Here is a 20,499-nt window from a genome sequence, read left to right on the forward strand (position 1 = left end):
TGTGATTCTTGGGATTTAGACATACGGAATGCAATTTTAAAATATTTTTTCTGGTTAAATTAAATGACAATTTTTATTAAATCCTTAGATCAAGAAAACAATGAAACATTCTATATTTGGAAAATTAGTAGACTTGCCTATAAAAAAGTAGACCAAATTTATTGTAAGATAATAAAGATGTAACATTCCACATGATACAGATATGACAAAACATTAAAAATGACAATTAATGATCACACTATTTAAAAGCCATCAATAACAGCTAAAACTACCATGCTAGCATGAAACTACATCAACTTCAACATCTGTTTGCAGGCGGAACAATGTCTATGTGATAAATCGAAGGATTCCAGAACTCCTGCAGTGTGGGCACATACATGCCATTCTTTGTTTTGCAATAGCGCTGAGTGAACACCTGACAAATAGAGGGGGAAAAATGGCACATTTAATAAAAAACAGACCAAACAAAGTTATGTCAAGGTATAAGGTATATCATTTGTTGTTTTTGGTATTGGGTAGTGTTTGTTACTTCAGAATTAAAGTGCAGTTATCCTAGGTGTATTTAACTTTAGCGTAACACAACCTTTTACACATAAGACTCCATTCAAACTTTCTTGTTGTACAGTTGTCTTAAACAGTATTTATTAATTTATCAAACATATCTAATTGATACCAATCATCTAGTGTATGTCAGTGATAAAAAATGTTTTGTTTCAAATCGAACCATTTCATTGGACACACACTGCAGTTAACTTGTGGTCTGTGTTTAGCTTTTCTAATATTATAACTATTTACTTTCTTTACGTTAATATTAATTTGTATTATTTTATTGTATAATAATTGTATCAAATTACAGCGGTTGAGTTTGGTATCGGAGTCTAAATTCAAAACATTGGAGAGACACGTTCAGCCAAGTAACGGCTCTTCATTGTTTCTTTCGCTTGTTACGAGGAATAATCTACAGGCACTCTATTTGTTTGTGAATGTGTACCTGGAGGTTAAGGTCCACGAATGCACGCATGCGAAGTAACGTTTATGTTGTCCCTTGGAATCCGTCTATAGGTCACATACACACTGCAAGTATTGAAAGACTCAACTTGATTTAAATGTGGATGTTATTGTCTGTTTATACATTTACATGCAATGTAACATTCACTAAATAAGCTCTTACAAGCATATTGTTACATGTATATCTTAAACGTTTTTTCTCATACAAATATATTGTTTTGCTTTTGAGACATTTATCAAACCCCTGGAATCATTTACACAGTACCGACACTACTTTTACTACAAAATGGCATAGAATAGTGCACAAGTATGTGATTTGGGTTGCACCTTCAGGTATAAACAAGAAACACGATGCCAACAAGATAACCATTTATTGTCACAGTACAGTTTCAGTTACCTCTACACCAGAGGACAGGAAAAAAATATTGGACGTTATGTTCTTTCATTTGAAAGTTGTATGGCATAATACGTGTGTGCTAAATGAGCAAATGCACAAAAGGCAGTGTTTTAAACTAGTACTAGTACTGCTCCTGAAGAGAGGACAGACACATCTCAGATGACCTGTCAGTGTCAAAAAGAGAGTGGCATCACTGCATTAGCAACTACTTGTTTAATCTGAATCTATACATAGTTCACAGATTTAACGCAAAGTTGGTTGTCATGGTGTAAAACCGAAATCTGTGTATAAAACATTTAGAAAATGGGTGACAACTGCATTTTTCTGCAGTGTGTACATGGCCACAGACGACTGTTAAATGAAGTTTTCTTAAAAAAGTTCGGGAAGAACACGTCAGATAATCAGCCTAATCTATCACAAATGATACTCATTCACTAACCATCCAATCAGGGGTACAAATACACCGTTTCTTATCTCCATTCTTCGACAGTTTTCTAGCATCCCTCCACCCCTCCTTCTCCACACTAACAATCTCTTTGGCTGTGTCCAAATACCCCCACGTGACTGCTTTCATGGCGCATTTCCTGTTTTTGGCCCAAGTGTTCTAGTGGGCGTAAAGGTCCCAAGTGAGCATGTAGTATTTTTAACCCGAAGGAACACACTTAGCAAGTGCAAACATGTAACGTTAATTCATGATAAAAGCATTTTTTACTAAATACATAACTCTGGAGTTTTCACCAATAAAATGTTTTACATGTAATATCGAATTATATAGTCAAGTCAGACCTCAGATTTTTATTGTATTAAAGCAGCTGTACCCAAAAAAGTTAAAACTAAAGAAAAACACATGTAAGCCAAACATGGAATAAATATATATAACCTTAAAAAGTAGTTGTATAACTTGGAAAGCTTTCCCCAACATTGATTTGGATTTCAGTCAGTGAAATAAGTATTTGATCCCCGAGCAAAAAAAAACTTTGTACATGGTTGAGAAACCCTTGTTGGCGACCCCTGGGTATTTGGTCACCAGTTTTGCACGTGTCTGGATACATTTGACTCCACTTCTATGTAAATCTTTAAGGTTTCTTGGCGGTTGCTCAGCAAAAAGCCTCCTTCACAGATTTTCTATAGGACTAGGGTCTAGAGACTGGCTAGAACATTAAATGTGCTTCTCCTTAAGCCACTCTTTGGTTGTCTTTGCAATATGTTTTGGTTCTTTGTCATGTTTAAGGCACATCCAGGACCCATCTTCAAATGATCTAGTAAGAGGAGGAGGTTCTCATCCAAGATTTTACAGCACATAGGCCCGTCCCTCATCCCCTCAATGCGGTCATGTCATCCTGTACCCGGAGCAGAGAAAAAGCCCTAAAGCATAATGTTTCTAATACTGTGTTTCCCTGTAGGGATGGTGTTCTTGGGGTCATAGTGAGCATTTCTCTCCCTCCAAAAACAGGACTCAATTTTGGTCTCACAGCAATTTCTCCAAAGCCTTTTCTGAATCTTTTTGATGTTCATTGTTAAACTTCTTGGGCATGAGGACCTTGCGAGTGCTTCAGGATTTCAATCTATTGTGACATTGCGTGTTACCAATGGGTTGCTTGCTAACTGTGGTCCCAACTGTCTTGAGATCATAAACAAGCTTCTTCTGTGTAGTTCTGGGCTGATCTTTAACCTCTCATGATCATCTTTAACCCATTGGGAAATCTTGCAGAGAGCTCCAGACCAAGGGCAATTGATAGTAATTTAGTTTTTCTTCTATTTCCAAATAATCGCACCAACAGTTGTCTCCTTCTCACTAAGCTTCTGTCTGTAGCCTATTCAGGGTTTGTGTAAGTCTACAATCTTGTCCCTGACATCCTTTGAAACCTATTTGACCTTGACAATGGTGGTGGAGAGGTTTAAATGGAAGATACACATTCTGTTGGCAGGCATTTTTTATATACATAACAAGCTGATTTTATAGGAACTTTCTTAAAGTGACGGGACTAATCTGTGGTCCATATAGGCACATAACCAATCTGTGGAGCCAGAATTCATGCTGGTTGGTAGGGGATCAAATGCTTATTTCACTGACTGAAATGCAAATAAATTTTTAACCTTTATATAAAAATGTTTCGCCAGATTTATTTTTGATATTCTGTCTCTATCAGTTAAAATAATTATAGACCATTGATTTCTTTGCAAGAAGGCAAACTTACAAAATCAGCAGGGGATCAAATAATTTTTTCCCTCACTGTATCCAGAACGTGACGCATGATGGGATACACTTAGTCCTGAATACAGCCCGCTGATCCCAAGCACAGGGCCGGATCCCGGGCCAAATACGCATATCTTTTCCTACCCATTATTTGTAGGTGTGAACTTGTGAAATCTTAAACCACGAAAAATCTCTGGCTATCGAGGGGAAGGCCTATCATTTTTGATGGATTTCCACTCCATAGCTACTTTATTTTCACATTAAACTTGTATTTCCTTGTAATAATCTTATGAAAGCGATTACAAACCTTTCTTTTTACTTTCTCTGATCTCTCATCCTCAGAATCGATGATAATCTCAGCAGTAGAATCAGCTACAGATGATGGGGTTTCTGAAGTAGTCCAAATTTTAAAATTGTCAATTTAACAATACTGTTGATATTTGGCATATAAATGATCCAAAAATGCCCAAAATGACCCATATATGAAAAGAAAAATTTACCTGGACCAGCCATTGGAAAATTCAGAACAGGGGGAATACATGGAGAACAAGCTGAAGACCTTAAAAACAAGCCATTCAAACAATTTATTGTTCACAAACACTTACACAGCACAAGAAATCCGACGTATCTTTTTTAGGAGAAAAGTTCATGGATAGGTCTCTGCATTATGTTTATAGTTTTCTTACAGTTTATTGACCGAAAGGTATTTTTCAGGTGTTGGGGTCCAATCCATAAATGCCCTCTTCCGGTTGACAGAACAACTGCTTCCCACGCTGGATGTGTCATTTGTTTGGCACGGAGATCTTGTAGCTTCCTGCTCATCAGACATACGGTTCAGATTGACATGTAGATTGTGACCGTTGATGTTCAATCTGGGAATAACAACTCTCAATTGGCGCTTCATACAAGAAACAAGAAGAGCACCTACGTCTGCTTCTTTCTGTGAGCCGCTGCATTTGGAGTTTTTCTTAGATGAATTTCTCATGAGATCTTTTCTGTATTTTTTCTTTAATGTGGACTTAGTATTTGTTAACTTTTCTTTCTGTCTACTTTTTTCGCTATCACTATTGTCATTGGTGTCTTCATCTACTTCACTGCCTGATGATTGACTGATGACGGTGATCAACATATTCCCAACAACATTCTCCTCTTCGGGATCCTTCTCTAAAGCTGTTTTTTTAGAACATGATCTGAGTTTGGACCTGGTACTTGCTGATGTCTCTGAATCTGGTTCGACTTCATTTGCTAAACTGGATGCTACTTCATTACTAGACAAGCTGTTTTTTGGGAGACTGTGATTGGAAATTGATCCAATCACAGGTGCAACCTGTGACGGAGCTTCATTTGCTGATATACGTGTGGCTCTAGGCACTGACACGGCAGGACTTATGACATGGTTAGACGTGGGAGTGGTTTCTGATCGGATGGTCTGCTGCACTCTGCCAGAAAGAGGAAGGGAAAGGGATGATATGATCGATCCACCAGTGGAGGATGGAAGAGATGCTGAGTCAAAAAGTCACAGGAAAAACAAAAAGACAGGGAGAGGTAGAAAGGAAGAAAGATGTCAGTATATACAGATTTAAACTCGTCCAACCAGTTGACCGGCTTCCACACTGACCTGGGCCAAGTTGTCCAAGACACGCTTCATGTTGTAGAAGAGTCCTGACGAGATGGGGCCATGAGGCAGTACGTGCACACTCCTCCAGAACAGCAGGGTTGGCGGTGATCCACGAGGCTATCTGAAATAAATGTGATATAAAAAAAAGAATTGGGGGTTTTCATTCTCTTTTCTAGCAAAACACCATGACAAGAGTTTATTAGAGAGAAAAAGCTCTCATATAACTTCATGTAAGTGCTAACATGACAGGACAAAAACCACTGACTGTACCTGACCAAGATCTGGAACAGGCAATAGCTGATCCAACCTGATTAGAAACTCCCAAAGTAGCTTTTCCAGACTGGCTATATAGTTTTCTCCATAATGTTGAGGAAAATCCTCCTGGAGTCAAAGCAAAAGTCTGTATTAGTTTCATTTGACCAATGCTGGTCATGTAATGTGAAATCTGTCAACTCCGACGACACTAATTCTGCAGATTGGCCTAAAAATTATAGTCGTAGAAAAGGTTTGACAAAGTTGAGCAGTGAAACCTGGTCTTGAGCAATACAATCTTTTTTGTTACCTTGAAGAATTGTTGTCTGCCAGCTGGATTCTTTAGGAGAGAGTGTACCAGGGTGTGGAAATTGCGTTTAGCTTCCTCCACCTTCAGATCCTTCCCCTGTGTATAAAGACATCAATGAATTTAAAGTACCATTAAGGTATATGTAAGAAAACTCTAAAGAAGCAGGATAAGGCAAGCAAGAAAAGAATAACAAAGGCTTTCCACGATGTTTAGGCTGCACATACCCTTCCGCTTGCAGCGGAGGAACCTTGCAGTTTGTCTAACTCCCAGAGGACATGCTCAGCATCAGGAGAATCTGATTGACGAAGTTCTTCCAATATCAACTGCAGAATGAAAAACATAAGAAACTTGTTTCAACATTTATAGAAACTAAAACAAAAATTAAGCTGCAAGTATCACATTCTACAGGCAAAGAACAGTCTATGTACTCACAAAAGGTAATATAATAAAAGACGGCATTCAAAATAGAAGCTTCCCAAATACTAAAAATGGGTTCGCTGCATAATTGTTTAACATTTATCTGTAATCTTACCAGGGCCCGCAAACCCATTGAGAGCCTGGCCTGATGTCGGTACTGGAGCAACCCAGGTACAGTGTCACAGATCGATGTTACGATCTCTTCCAGTTTTCCATAATGCACGACATCCCTCTGCTGCATTACCTTCCACATGGATGCAGACACCAGACGCAGGGGTGGAGCTATAAGTCTCAGAGCTGACAGAGGCAGGGATGCATCTGTCACACAAATGTAAAGGCAGCCGGTTGTTATGATAGAAAATAAACCCTAACAGTAGGTATGACAACATGGCAACCACTCGCGGCGAACATTCTGTCTCAAAAATGTGTTCCAAACTGCGTAGTACTGAAATGTGCGCGTCTTCTAATATGTACTTCTGGCCGCCTGGTGAGAGTATGTTTTTCCTGAATACGATGGTAACTACATCGAGTGCAAACCCCTGCAGCGTTGGAAACTTCAGCATTTCATTTCTAAGGTGATTTCAGATCACCGCAACTTTCGGAAGTTTTGCGTGGCTTTCAACCGATCGGCGGGCTTCATCTAAGCTTTGGACACTGCTGAAAGATATATGGACATAAATACAAAGCTTTTATCTTGGTACTGACGAAATTTCATCGATTTTACTAAATCGCAGAAATTGGGTAGTCACATTTGTGGCGGGTAGATTAGCGATTGTAAAAAAAATCCTCTGTATTTAATAATTAGCATTTTCGATCACATGACTTCTATTGTAGTTAATGTTAACTATTTTAATATATTCCCGTTGTTATAAATATCATAACTTTCGCAATCCTCAACTGATTTTCACAATTCAGGTGTCGTTGTAAAGGGAATTTTCAGCTCTGTCTAGAAATGTGATCCATTTTGAGTTTAGGGGAGTTTGAGAATTTTATCATCATACCTACTGACAGTGTGATCAGTGTCATGGGCGTACCAAATTTTCTTAGGCAGTTTGGTTCAATCGTTTGTATTTAAAATGTCGTATATGTTATTAAAACACATATTTCTATTTAATTTGTTAAAAAATGATTTGAAGAAAACGGGTTACAGAGTCTTTTTAGTTTTGAGTGGTTGTTATCTGGGAATAACGAACCTGCAAATGTCGCGACTGACCAATCAGAATCAAGCATTCCAACGAGCCGTCTAATAAAGCTTTTTAATGCTCAAGTTTTGAAACAGCACAAGTGTACAAACATACAGATAGAATGTGTCAATCATGTTTATCTATGTTATACAACTGTTGTGTAACATTCGCTTTGAAGCCGGCATAGTTTGCTTGATGTTATTTTATGTCTTGCTTTATGTCTTATTAATTTAAAAGTTAGGGGTTTTATTTCTCAAACAACGTTCATTTCGCAACATCAAAACAAACAATCCGTTAATATTGGGAAAGCACTAAGTTACATAACAAAGACCCTAAAAACTGAGAAAGTGATTTCCAGTAGACGCAGGATCTGTATGAGATCTCTATAAGGTTAATAAGCTCAGCTCAATATGCTTTATCTCTCTGCACTTATTCAATTATTAATTTATTAAAAGCAACTTTACATCAACTCACCTTCACGCTCGGAGTTCTTCGATGTTTTCATTGTTTTGACAGTCCAGAGATCAAGAGCAAAAAACTTTAATCAGGCTAAACAGTCTCCCTATACACCTTAAAAACAAACTCGTCTATATCATCCTTATGGTACAGAACAACTGCGACATACTATGTGATAACAGTCTTCTGTTGTTTATAAGATCTTGACAACACGACAGTAAAAGCGAGATCGTCAATATGAAGCGCATTCTGATCGCGGCAAAAAAGTGACGACCATACTGTTTCCGGTATGCTAAAATCCTAGTGGATGAACGTAAGTAGATAACTGTTTTTACGCAAACGAGCTTTTATTTTTTAGTGAATGACATTAGTCCGAGTAACACATGAAAGTGCTTTTAGATTTTTTTATTATATAGTATTAAAATGTTTTATTATTTCATTGTTTGTCACTGTGACGTGTTTGTGGAAACTTTCAAAATAAGAGTCTTCTCTTGTCCATCCTTATTTATTTTTGAGAATTTCAGTCGTAAATGTGATTTCGCAGTGCTTTTAAGTGCAGCCTATTTTGCAAAAGTCCATTTCTGTGTTTTCTCTGTAATTAAAAAAAAGAGTGAATCTTATAAAACAACTTATATTTACACAAGCTATGACTGATTAATACGAAGGATAAAATATCTTGACATTTTTACTTAAATACAATGATAACGTTTTTTGTCAATGACTTATTTGGCTTACGTGTAAAACTAAAAAGATTCAATAGTATCCTATCCCCACCTTCTGGTGTAATGATGTAACCTAGGCCTACTGAATCATTGACCGTAGCTGCTGAACCGATTATTTGCACTGCAGTCGACTGACCTGCCCAACTCACACCCTCATTCACACCTTAGCTCTTACAGAAGAGACCTTGGCCAGTGACACAGACTATCAGACTGCTCATCCATCAAAGTCAAAGTCCACTTGGCCACAACAACAGGACAAATTTTTCAAATAGATATTCTCCACCTGCTGTGACTGTACCACCAGTATACTTCATACAGTCGTTTCAGAAAGGACAGTAAACAACTGAAAATTATACAGGCAGTGGAAGTGGACTATAGCAGACACCATGATGGAAACAACATCCTCTCTTTTAAAGTAAGTACACAGACATAACGGTTTTACAGGTATTTATTTATCCTCAGTAGGATACTGTTAACCTGCCTATTTATACAAATATAAAATGTATATAGAAATGATCTTAATTAAAATTAAGTTATTAAAGTAAAGCATTTATTATGTATATGATTTTGTCAACGTTCATCCGTAGTCTTAAAACATTGGACTTTAGCTGCTCTTTCACAATCTGTCTGTTTCCATCAATAGCTCTTCAGATAAGACTATCTAAATAGCATTCAAGGGGATAACAGCTGTAATTCATGTGCTGTATTTGCTCCTCTCAGGAGATCCGGAATATATTTAGTGATCTTTCTTTTTTGAAAATCAAGTCCCCTCAGCCAGTCTCTGTTTTATATTCAGGTCAGTGTCTAGACGTGTCTGGGCTGCTCCTCAGCGTCCGTTCAGAGTGTGTTCCTGGAACAGAGAGACTAAAAAAGGGGTCACTGCAGGAACTTTAGAGGAGCTAATAGAAAGGGTAAGGAAAATGTGATGTAAGTTTTGACGTTCATCGTCCATCAGCATGAATCACAAAACACGAGTACATTTCTGTGGGAATCTCTGCAGTGACCCTGGGAATTATGGTCAGAGTAACACTGGACATTTAAAGTACATGGCATCTTTCATTCCTATGTTAATCAATCTGTCTGCCCTGTCCAATACTCACACCCTCGTCCTTCAGACGTGCAGAATACTTTTCTTATATATACACTACAGCAAAAGGATAAAATAAGCACACATAATAAGCATTTGTGCATGCCATGGGAACAATAAACATGGGACACTTTTATAAGGAAATATTATGACTATTTCTGGTTCCTTTGTACTTCAGGCAGGCCAGGCTCTCTTGATATCTACTGTACTGACTTTGGTGTGTGAGGAGGATGGGACGGAGGTCGACTCAGAGGAGTTTCTCATGGCCCTGCCAGACAACACAGTTTTCATGGGACTTAAACCTGGAGAGACCTGGAAACCTCATCCTGTATGTATTTATTTCATATGTGACATCTGGACTCATCCGGATGTTTGACTATTGTATATGAGCTGTAGGATGATGGGAATATCACCAGCATTTAATCCACATTACGCGAACAAGCAACTGTAACTGGGTGTGGTTGAATATGACACATTGTGCAATTATGACGTATGCTGTGTTTACAGTTTAAGCGTAATGCTGGGATTAGGCAATATACTTTATTTTTATATTGATCACGGATGACCATTTTTTTTAGATGATCATTAGAGTCCAACCACTGTAATGTCCATTTTATTGACCATATATTTTCACCTATCTCTTCTATTGCTCCTAGTTGCATCAAATGGGCAGTCATAAACCAGGGGACAACAAGCCAAGGACAGGAAAAGACATTGCTCAGGTCACCTTTGATCTTTATAGGAAGAGCCCCAAAGATCTATTTGGCTCATTGAATGTGAAAGCCACATATCAAGGGTTGTACTCCGTCAGTGCTGATTTTCAGTGCCTGGGACCAAAGAAATTCATGAGGCAAGTCATGCTGTACAGATGGATAATCTGAAAGAAAGGTTTAGTTAATTTACAGTTTTGGTCATAAACAGTTTTATTCTATTATAAACTTTAACTTCTTTGTACAAAATTACTTGATCAAGGTATCTTATCCTCTCTTTTTTCATCTCAGGGAGGCCCTCAAAGTTCTATCTACTCTCCTAAATGCTGCTGGATACTTGTTGATCTCATCTGCTAAAGTGATTCGCCGTGTTATCCAGGGGGCGGATTTTCTTGAAGCTCAACAAAGAAAATCTGTTGCTAACACAGAGTACTGGCATTAAACTGTCATTTAAAAGACAAAATTGAGACAAATAACATTGTAAATGGAGAGACTGAAGAAGAAATGCCAGTTGAGTCAGTGGACATATTTCTTACATATTTATGCTTGAGCTGTTCTCGAATGACAATCATTTCTACCAGGAATATGCTTTTGTGAACAGAAACAATCCTTTAACAATCCATTTGTTTACAATTTTATTCCAGGCTTAACCAATTTTAGCAGAACCCGATTCTAAGGTTTTAACTCTTTGTAAATTGTTGTTACCCCACCATATTTTGTTTACGGTTTTATATGCTAGCCTATTGTATGATAATGTACATAAAAAAAACTATGATGTGTTTATGACATTGAACCTGTAGAAATAACGAATGTATAAAATGAATATAGAAATGTTTATTAAAACCAAATTTGTAGAAAATGCTTGAGCACAAAAAGGACAGTCTCTAGTCAGCTCACTTATGCATAGACTAATAAACTTTCTATTTAATACTACTCGTGTGTTTTCTTGCAATTAATAAAAAAGACCACGGTTGTCATGTTTGGGGAAAAGAAAACCAAGTCAATAAATTAGTATATAATTTCACCAGGCTGTTTCCTACAACAGAACCTTATTGGAAACATTCGGAGAGCACTGTGGATCTAAAGCTTTGCAGTTATGCTGAAAACCTTCCAAATATAACTGACCATATAAAAGCAAACGTCTACATATCTAAGCTCAAAGTGCAACTTAAACATAGAAATGGCAAACAAACATGCACTCGCTCTGTTGAACCACACCGAGAATCACACTTTAATACAACTCTGATTAAACAACATTATAAATTTTACAGTGACTCAGTGCCTTGCTGCACATTATTTTGTTTTAATCACTTTAGGTACATAACCTAATACTATATATTTTTTATTCAAGTAAGATGCTTAGCGATACATATTGCATAACAAAGTTGTGAGAGAGGTTCTACAAGGCCCTGGATCATAACATTATGGGTGGAGATAACAAGACGGTTAAAAGGGAAAAAAACTTTCTTTGGCAGTGATGTGGAATTCAGTTTCCACCTATCTGCACAGCTACAAATGCCTTTAAAAACTGACTTTGCTTCTCAGGTCAAAGCTCGCCCTCGGGCAGTACTGGGGTACTTTCCCTAAAATGTTCATTCCATGTCGTTGGCTTACCACTTCCGCTTCCATTAACGAAAGCAGAATCTCCCAAACCCAACCCAGAGCCCATGCCCTCCAGCAAGAGTCTGCCCCGTGAGTACTTCCCGCTCCTCTTCTGTTGTTGGGTTACGGAGGCAATGATGCGCTGTCTCTCCTGTGAAGTCATCCAGCGCATCTGATTGTGTTTGACGTGATAACGGGTATCTCCGTACCACTGAATAATCTCTGTCTTTGTCAGGCCCGTCTTCTGCTGAAGAATCAAGTAGTCGTCATTTGTGGGCCATTGGCAGCGAAGGAAGTTTTGTCTCAACATTTCCAACTGTTCTCTTGTTTTCTTACGTAGTCGCACACTTGGTTCTACTCGGCCGCGTGCGAATGACGGAGAAGGAGAGGTGGAGCGGTCCGCAGAGTACTGTTGAATGGAACTTTTGTTGTCATCCAACTCTCCTTCGTCACTTATTTCCTGTCTGCTCTCATTCGATTGGTTGACTGCCCCTTCATTATCATCCACATCTACCTCAAACTGTGCATCGGTGTTCTCCTCCTCATTGTTGCTATACAAACTGCCACTTGGTAGATTGTCATTATCCAGCTGACCTGGGGAGTCTTCTTGACCTTGCTGCAATGAGCGATTGTGCTTTGCGAGCTTGGCCAGCCAAGCTCGGCCGTTTCTGCGAAGCTGGTAGCGGCTGTCCGCAAACCATTTCCGAATTTCACGGCAACTGAGCCCAGTCGTTCTCTGGAGGTGCTGGACTTCAGCGTCAGAAGGCCAAGACTTACGTACGAAACTGCGGCGCAAGGCCATCAGTTGAGCTTTAGATTTTTTCCCTGAAAAGCTTTGGAAGGACTGGGGTAGAGGGTTTGGTCCTGAATAGTAATGAGCTGCTGTGTGCTGGTCATTCATAATCAATTTTCCATAGCCATCAAAAACCGGAACTCCAATATTGTGAGGAGGTACATTTTTACTTTCACTGTGAAAGTGGGAATTCATCGGAGGAGCTTGGGATAAAGGTTCAAGACCATTGCTGAAGACTACATTTGAACTAAGTAACTGTTGACCATGATTGTTAAATTGCGAGGCAATATTATTGTGGCTGACATCAAAGCGGCATTGGTCACTGATTGTGTGCTGTGGAACAGTGTGGTTGGGTTTAAGTATGTGGTCTCTCTGCTCTATACGGGCCTCTGCAACAGGAGGCTGTTTAAAAACCTGCTGCATTTCATCTAAGCTCCTCCTCTCTTGCTCCTCATCGTTGACTTCCTCGCATTCCTCAGGTTCTGTTCCCTTCTGAATATTGCACAGTTTGCGTCTGGTTTCTTGGATGTCATCTTCACCCCAGCTGATTCCATAGCGTACTCGTTGCATCATGAACCATGTTTTCACTCGGTCTGGTGGTAACGCACACTTGCGAGCTAGTGCACTCGCCTCCTGCAACGTGGGGTAGGGGAATGCATTAAATGCTTCGACAAGATCAGATACTTCATCCAACTGTTGCATCTGTTCTGACCGCACCCAAATAAGCTTCAGTCCCTCTGAGACCAATGGCAGACAGACCAGGTTAGTCTGGTTATGGATGGATGAACCAGATGGTATAGTATGCATCTTGTCACATGCGTGCTTAGACCCTGAAGAGCAGTGGGACTTCTTCTGTGATAACACTAGGGATGAGCTCTGCGTGGCTTTGGGAAGAGGTGAGACTTCCATACTCTCTTCCTGTTCCTGGGTTGCTGTTGAGGATGAGGTCTCATTCGATTCTTCAGGGGTGTGAAGTGAGGCAGATTCAGATCTCTCAGGGCTGACCGGCTAAAGAAAATGAGAAACAGATGTATGAATACCAAATGCACTGATGCAACATGCATTTTCTCACTATTATGGCTAAAGCCAAACACAACAATATCTAAATTAAAATAAATATGACTTAAGAATATATATATTTATAACGGCACTCGAATTTGCACTGCACATACATAATATGGCTGTGTGATATTGGGGGAAAATGCGATATGCGATAGCAAGCTAAATAATGTGATATTGGATATGCGATACGATACTTCTTTTTCTAAAATCAATTTAAATTGTATTATTAACCGACATATATTTCACATTATTTTAGGAAAAAAAAGCATCACTACAACTTCTGTAAAGTGAACAGCCATGTTTAACTGTTGCATAAAACAAATCTGACATTTTGTAAACAAAAAACGAAAACAAATAAAACTAATTTAGCTTGGTGGCATGGATAGTTGATTGACTTGCTATCATGCGCACGCACGCATATCCCAACTAACATCCACGTGCCAGATAGATACGATACCATCCGCATCGAACCTAAAACCTTGACTTCGAAGAATTAAATGGCTCATTTATCGCAAACCATCGTGACATGCATATTGTGATATGTACATGTGCAATATATTGTCGATAATTTTGATATATTGTGCAGCCCTAATACATAACTAGTCAAAACATCACTTATGCTATTATTATTTTTCCACACATTTTAGTAATAAACTAACCAAAATATTAAAATAACAAACAGAAAAATGGACCGTTTGGACCATTTCATCGGACACGTGTGCACCTGACCCCCAGTTTGTGTTTGGCTATCTATCTATCTATATTTTATTTTATTATAATTTATGCTAACATTAATTTGTATTATTATTTGAATGTATAAAAATTGTATTAACTATTTGTTAAATTTTGTTGTATGTTCATTTTATTAAATAATTTGTTGAATGGGTCGCATTTAAACAAACTCTATGGTTCATTGACATCTAGCGGTTGAGCTTGGTATCGGAGTCTTAATTCAGAATATTGGAGAGACAAGTTTAGTCAAGTGACGGTTCTTCTCGGTTTCTTTTGATTGTTATCAGAAATAATCTACAGGCACTATTGTTTGTGAATGTGTACCAGAAATTAAGTTGGGGTCACAAAAGTGTGTATGCACAGTAACGTCTGTAGGCCCACTTTTGCGCTGACGTCACACTTGCGTCGCGGCATTCGCTGGAGGCAAAACAAAAGGAAAGCTGGGGCGGCATATACAAATGAGCACAGATTCGGCTTCATAAGAAGTTTGAAATATCATCTTGTTCTGTTTAGTGGCACAATAGACAGAATACAGTCTCCAATTTGATATAAAATATATATATATAAATATCTCACGTATGCAAACAAAGGAAACAGTATGTCATCCCTTTTTTTTAGTTGTGCATTAGTATAAAGGGAGAGGGGACAGAGCTACTTTACATGGACGCATCGGATTTTATTTATTCAGATGCAATCTGAATGAAGTGTTTACATGAACTGTAAAAAAAAAGTGATCTGATTGACGTGTGCCTTCATACGACAAGCTTCAAATCCAATAAATTTTGCTGACATGTGCACGCAGCACAAGTGTTCATCTAAATACCCACTAAAACTGTGTTTTAAAGCACATGTTGCGAAAAATGTTGTTTTACAAACCGCATGAAAATATTTACAAGCACATTCGGTGAGGTTTTACCATGGTAAAACCATGACAAAACTACCAAGACCTATTAATGAACATTAACGTTAATTTAGAGATTACAAGCACATGGAATGTTTTACCACTTTGTCAGATTTATGGTTTCTTTATCAACAGCTACTTGTTCTGTGTCTCATACGCCTTTACATCTGTACGACCCAGCGTCATCTTTGCACAAGTGCAAAACTTCCTACTTTGGTTTTCAATCTGATCAAGTGTATGCATGTCCCATCAAGCGGATTACAAACGGCATAAACCACCCCTTACAATCCGACTGAAATTTCAATCGGTTCGGCCCTTTTTAATCTGTTGGACGTGTTTATATTGAGCATTTTCATTTGGATTGGACCTTTAATTGGATTACATTGGTCATGTAAACGTAGATAGTGAGAAGGGCGATAGATTTCCGTCACACGCTTGCATTATTCGACCAATAACAACACAAAAGTTAACTGGTCAATGATAGCGCACTTCGCTTTTCAGAGCGATGAGCTTTGTAAAAAATCTGTAATTTTCAGAGAGGCGGGGCAAAGAGGAGATAAAAACATGCACGGTATGTGGAAAAAATTTGTTTATGAATCTTAAATCATGTATAAACATTGAATTACATCTAAAATAAACAATAATATTTGTCATACAACCCCTTTAAGATTAGTCAGCTAGAAAAATAGTCCATATTGCCAGCCTTTAATGTAGGCCTATCTAGCCTGAGTGGCAGAAACTATGCAGGAATTCCTTAATCTAACCGTCAACACGTCGCTGATTGATTTAACCTAATTCTTTTCCCTTCTTCTTATTAAAAAAAACCTCACTATTCTTAGCTTTGTATACTGTGCTAGGCTTTAATGGACTAGTTTTGATGCACTATGTTGTTATAATTGCTTCCAATGTTTCCTCATCTGTAAATCGCTTTGGATAAAAGCGTCTGCTAAATGACTAAATGTAATCTGAAATGCATTATTTTATGTATCATAATCCAACCCACATCCATGTGTAATCCAAATGCATTGCTGCACACCGACTGTAGCTTGAATACCTTACATTTATGTAAGAAGCACATTTCAGTGTATGACTGTTAATAAATATAATATATTTCGTAAACAAGTCATTGTAGGAGACACACCTTTTTAGAGACATAATCTGTTGCTTTCCAAGCAAAGATATGTAGCATTGTGAAAGTAGAATAAACAACAGTTACCCATACAGCTGCGACTGTTTTAATGTTATTAATAAGAGTTCATCAATACAGTAAAGACGACATAATTAAATATTGTCTTGTTAGTATGTAAAGAATCAGATTGTGAAGAAAAAACAATTTGTTGCCAGAAATGCCCACACAACGTAAGTCTATGGGCACCATTCATATATACCTACTCAGATTTTATCAACCAAGTTCTCACATTTTCTCCTTTGACCATAAATTGCATGCAACTGTTCAGGCCTTGACAGGAACTCATAACTTACTTTGTCCTTAACAGGACTCGCCAGCTCGCCATTCAAGGAGGATGTTTCCCCATCATCGCCCACACCTCCTCCACACTCATCCTCTTGTGTCTCACATCTCTTGCTCCCCAGTGAGCTCGAGTGAGGAAGGCTGGTAACTGGGTGAGCGGCTTGTAGATGCTGACTGAGACATTTAACGTTTGTCACTTTATAACCACAAATCCGACACTCGTAAACATCGGCGTCCCCCCCGGTCTCCGCTGCGCTGTCAGTAACGTTACTCGTCACCGGGTCCGGTAGGGAAGTGCTCTCGGGCCGCGGAGCCGCGCATCGCTCCATTGCAGGCTGTGCACGACTGAACCGAGACGCAATTCATACAAACACACAACGATGAACTAATATCTCACTGCAAGGTTTCACTTGAAACAAAAGGCAACAAAAGCCGCAACGGGTTTCACTTGACAGAATAGTTTATACGGAGATAGCGTGCAAAAGTTAAAAGCAAAACCCTAAATCATGGCCACGCTGGTCTGAATATGGAACAAAGGCTGACTAGCAAGCGAGCTAACGCAAGAGCTTGTCGTGTTGGCTTTACACGCTCGCATTAGAAGTAAAACACCCTGCTCGTTTGCAGCCCGGTTTATTTTTCTGTAAGAAGGACGGTGACTTGAGAAATAATGCATTCAAAAACTTCCTTCCTTGACAAACGCTCTCGCCGTTGAGCCGTTCAGCTGAAAGCTATCACACAGGTTTGGTTTGTCGCATCCTTGGAAGGTGAAGCTGGAGTTGTTTTGCTTCAAAATAAAAGCACCGCGAAACTCGGCAAGGCACCAGAAAAAATATACGAAAATTATTTCACGTTTAGATTTAGGACCATTTAGAGGGGTGAGTAAAATTACATACTATATATATATATATATATATACAATTTAGTAAATATTTCCAAAGAAATCCACTTTTTGTTTGCTCAATTACTGTACCTTTTTACATTATTTCATTCCTTCTTCTTTGGCCTTGAACAATACATTAGAAGTAAAGTAAATCAGAAATAGTATATTCTGAGGAACATGCGCAAAAATGAAATGTTAAAGAGTGGCTGAGCTTTTCCAGACAATGTAAACCAATGAGTATAAACTGGGAAAGGGGGACTTTGATGGATTATTTACATTAGAATGTGTAGCAGGTGTGAGGAATGGCAAAGCAACAATCAAACAGAAGCTTTCGATGAGCTTCACGTAATGGTCTAGATCAGGGTTCCCTTCTCAACCTTTTTGTCTCCACTGTATTAACAATATTCAAAGCCCCCCTCCCACTCACAAAACGAAAGAATTCTACCCAATAAAATATTTTAGAGCTTGACATTATTTGTAAAATGTTTATTCGTTATAGAAATGGCCCAAAAATACGAAATATCTTCAATTTTAAAATATCATTGGTCTAATTTAAAAATAGTAGTCATCTTGATGCCCCCTTGGAAGTCAGCTGGGGTCCCCTTGTGGGCACTTTAGCACTTTATAAGCCGATGAAGATTGAGATCTTTTGAAATGAGTCGCATGCATTTCTCGGGTGCGTACTTAAATACTTAGTGTGCTCAGGAGTATATCGAAGGTCATACAGAAATGAATCCTTTTCTTTGTCGTATTTTTGAGACAATAATCCAGCTATCCAATGAAGTAGAATTGTTTTTAACTTTTTTGTCTAATGTTAAGCTTGTTACAACTTGTTCAGATTATTTTGGATTGTGAAATAAATTCAATTTTGGCATAATTTATGTTGTTTATATTTGCTATTTTTGTAGTTTGTATGATCTTTCATTCTAGACCTATATTTTTGTTGGTTACTATTAATGTAAATGCAGGCTGGTTTTTTGTATGTGTCATTTATTTAAAATCACCATTACAGTAAGGCACCTACAATTCATGTGAATGGGGCAATCTATAAATAACATAATGTTTCAGAAGTATACACAAACACACAAATTGACATTGAGTAAGATAAACTCTATTACTAATTCTATATAGGTAAAGTTATTTCAATTATTACAAGTGCTATGTTGACATGGCAAAAGAGTTTCTAGATATCTGCAAAGAAATGGTTCCTGGCTGGTGATTTTTTTCAAAGTAAGACTACGTAAGTGGCATAGTTTAACTTTGTTTTTTTTATTTTTATTTTTTTATTTTTTTATCCTATTTTATTTGTTGAAGTAATCAAGTTTTGAGTTATGTCAGTGGTTTTGGTTATAGAAGTTAATGGGGACCCAGGTTGTTTGGTTGTCAGCGTTCTTCAAAATAGATGTTTTGTGTTCTACAGAGGAAGGTTGTACAGGTTTGAAATTAGATGAGAGTCAATCCAGACAGTTTTCAGTTTGGGTGAACTATCCATTTATTTGATCCAAATCAAAGGAATTGAGCATTTTGTTGCCCCCTAGTGGAGATCGAAAAAATTACGAGAAAATCTATCTTCACTCATAGAATGAAAACACAGAGGATGCAAATGAAAATACTTGCAAAATCAACAACATGTGTGTAAAGATAAAAACCGAACCATGGCGAGGTTCATCAATCAAATGATGAAGAAAAACCAAAAGCTTACAGCACCCGCACCCGGTATTCCCAGGTGGTCTCCCATTCACATACTAGGCCCGACCGACATCGGGCGTGTTCAGGTTGGTATGGCCGCAAGCGAATAGAAGAACAAACCACGGACTATTTAACTCTATAACTGTAACGGTCACCAGCTGGAGTGCCCATGAGAACCACCAGAGGGCACTCCACATCAGACTTTCACTCACTCACAAACTACATTTCCCATAACTCACTACCCGGACTCATCAGCACTGATTGCACACACGCCTGCATATCATTCACATACACACATATATACCACTTCCACAAACCCATTCATTGCGAAGTCTTGTTTAGTTTTTTCTGCATTTCTGAGCGTTCCCTGGTTCGTTCCCTGGTTCTTGTCTTTTGGATTTCTTGCCTTGTTCCCTGATTACGCTTTTGCCTCTGGTCCCTGCCTGTTTTGTTTGTTTCTTTGTTTTGTTTGTTTCTTTGTTTTGTTTGTTTCTTTGTTTTTGTTTGTTTGTTTCTTTGGTTTGTTTGTTTCTTTGTTTTGTTTGGCCTTCCTGTCTGTGTATGACCCTTGCCTGTTATCTGGATTACGCCGTGGATTGCCCTCTAATAAAGCTGCAATTGGATCTCACCTTCAAGTCTCGGAGCAGTTCATAACAATAACGCATAACATCTTTAAATGTAAAAAACATTATTTTTTCATAACATCAGCGTGGAAGGCACAAATCAATACAACATCATTTTGTTTCCCTAGTTTTATGGTTTAACTTGAGCATATTAACCACACATTTTCATTGTGCTCGCTATTGTAACCATGGTAACACTTTACACTAAGGTTCCCTTCATAAAGCACATTATAAATGTGTTCATTAATGATACATACGTAATTTACAAATGCATTATAAAGCAGTTATAACTGCAGAAATAAAAAGGGGATTCTGACGAGATACCTACAAAATAGTGAGCGAGATATCTAGAAAATTCTCCACGATTGCCTTCAGATCATGATGCATA

At 38.2% G+C, this 20,499-nt stretch overlaps 3 protein-coding genes across 10 annotated transcripts; 1 reads left to right on the forward strand and 2 right to left on the reverse strand.

Moving 5' to 3' along the window:
* Positions 1-50: 50 nt before the first annotated feature.
* Positions 51-8,684, reverse strand: tinf2 (TERF1 (TRF1)-interacting nuclear factor 2). 7 transcript variants are annotated; one of them, XM_079461604.1, is made up of 11 exons: positions 7,858-8,684; positions 6,315-6,517; positions 6,007-6,105; positions 5,783-5,878; positions 5,491-5,601; positions 5,221-5,341; positions 4,531-5,105; positions 4,289-4,416; positions 4,103-4,161; positions 3,910-3,992; positions 53-415 (listed from the first exon to the last, which is right to left on the reverse strand). In XM_079461604.1, exons 1-11 carry the CDS (start codon positions 7,886-7,888, stop codon positions 299-301), a joined length of 1,623 nt encoding a protein of 540 aa, XP_079317730.1. In that variant the 5' UTR covers positions 7,889-8,684; the 3' UTR covers positions 53-298. The 7 variants fall into 7 exon arrangements, 6 of the variants coding, with proteins under 6 accessions (XP_079317727.1, XP_079317730.1, XP_079317731.1 ...); XR_013786980.1 differs by adding an exon at positions 992-1,074 and having other exon boundaries at positions 309-415; positions 4,289-5,105; XM_079461605.1 differs by lacking the exon at positions 53-415 and adding an exon at positions 1,359-1,569.
* cideb (cell death inducing DFFA like effector b) lies at positions 8,040-11,290 on the forward strand. 2 transcript variants are annotated; one of them, XM_079461667.1, is made up of 6 exons: positions 8,040-8,152; positions 8,730-8,976; positions 9,358-9,472; positions 9,827-9,976; positions 10,305-10,498; positions 10,650-11,290. In XM_079461667.1, the coding sequence occupies exons 2-6, from the start codon at positions 8,948-8,950 to the stop codon at positions 10,798-10,800; spliced, it is 639 nt and encodes a 212-aa protein (XP_079317793.1). In that variant the 5' UTR covers positions 8,040-8,152; positions 8,730-8,947; the 3' UTR covers positions 10,801-11,290. The 2 variants fall into 2 exon arrangements, with proteins under 2 accessions (XP_079317793.1, XP_079317792.1); XM_079461666.1 differs by lacking the exon at positions 8,040-8,152 and having other exon boundaries at positions 8,809-8,976; positions 10,305-10,502; positions 10,654-11,284.
* A 277-nt stretch (positions 11,291-11,567) lies between these two features.
* Positions 11,568-17,720, reverse strand: homezb (homeobox and leucine zipper encoding b). Its single transcript, XM_079461589.1, has 2 exons — positions 16,931-17,720; positions 11,568-13,761 (listed from the first exon to the last, which is right to left on the reverse strand). The coding sequence occupies exons 1-2, from the start codon at positions 17,246-17,248 to the stop codon at positions 11,905-11,907; spliced, it is 2,175 nt and encodes a 724-aa protein (XP_079317715.1). The 5' UTR covers positions 17,249-17,720; the 3' UTR covers positions 11,568-11,904.
* Between the last annotated feature and the right edge of the window lie 2,779 nt (positions 17,721-20,499).

This window comes from Barbatula barbatula (genome assembly GCF_947034865.1).
Source record: "Barbatula barbatula genome assembly, chromosome: 1".
In the NCBI taxonomy this organism is placed as follows: Eukaryota; Metazoa; Chordata; class Actinopteri; order Cypriniformes; family Nemacheilidae; genus Barbatula; species Barbatula barbatula.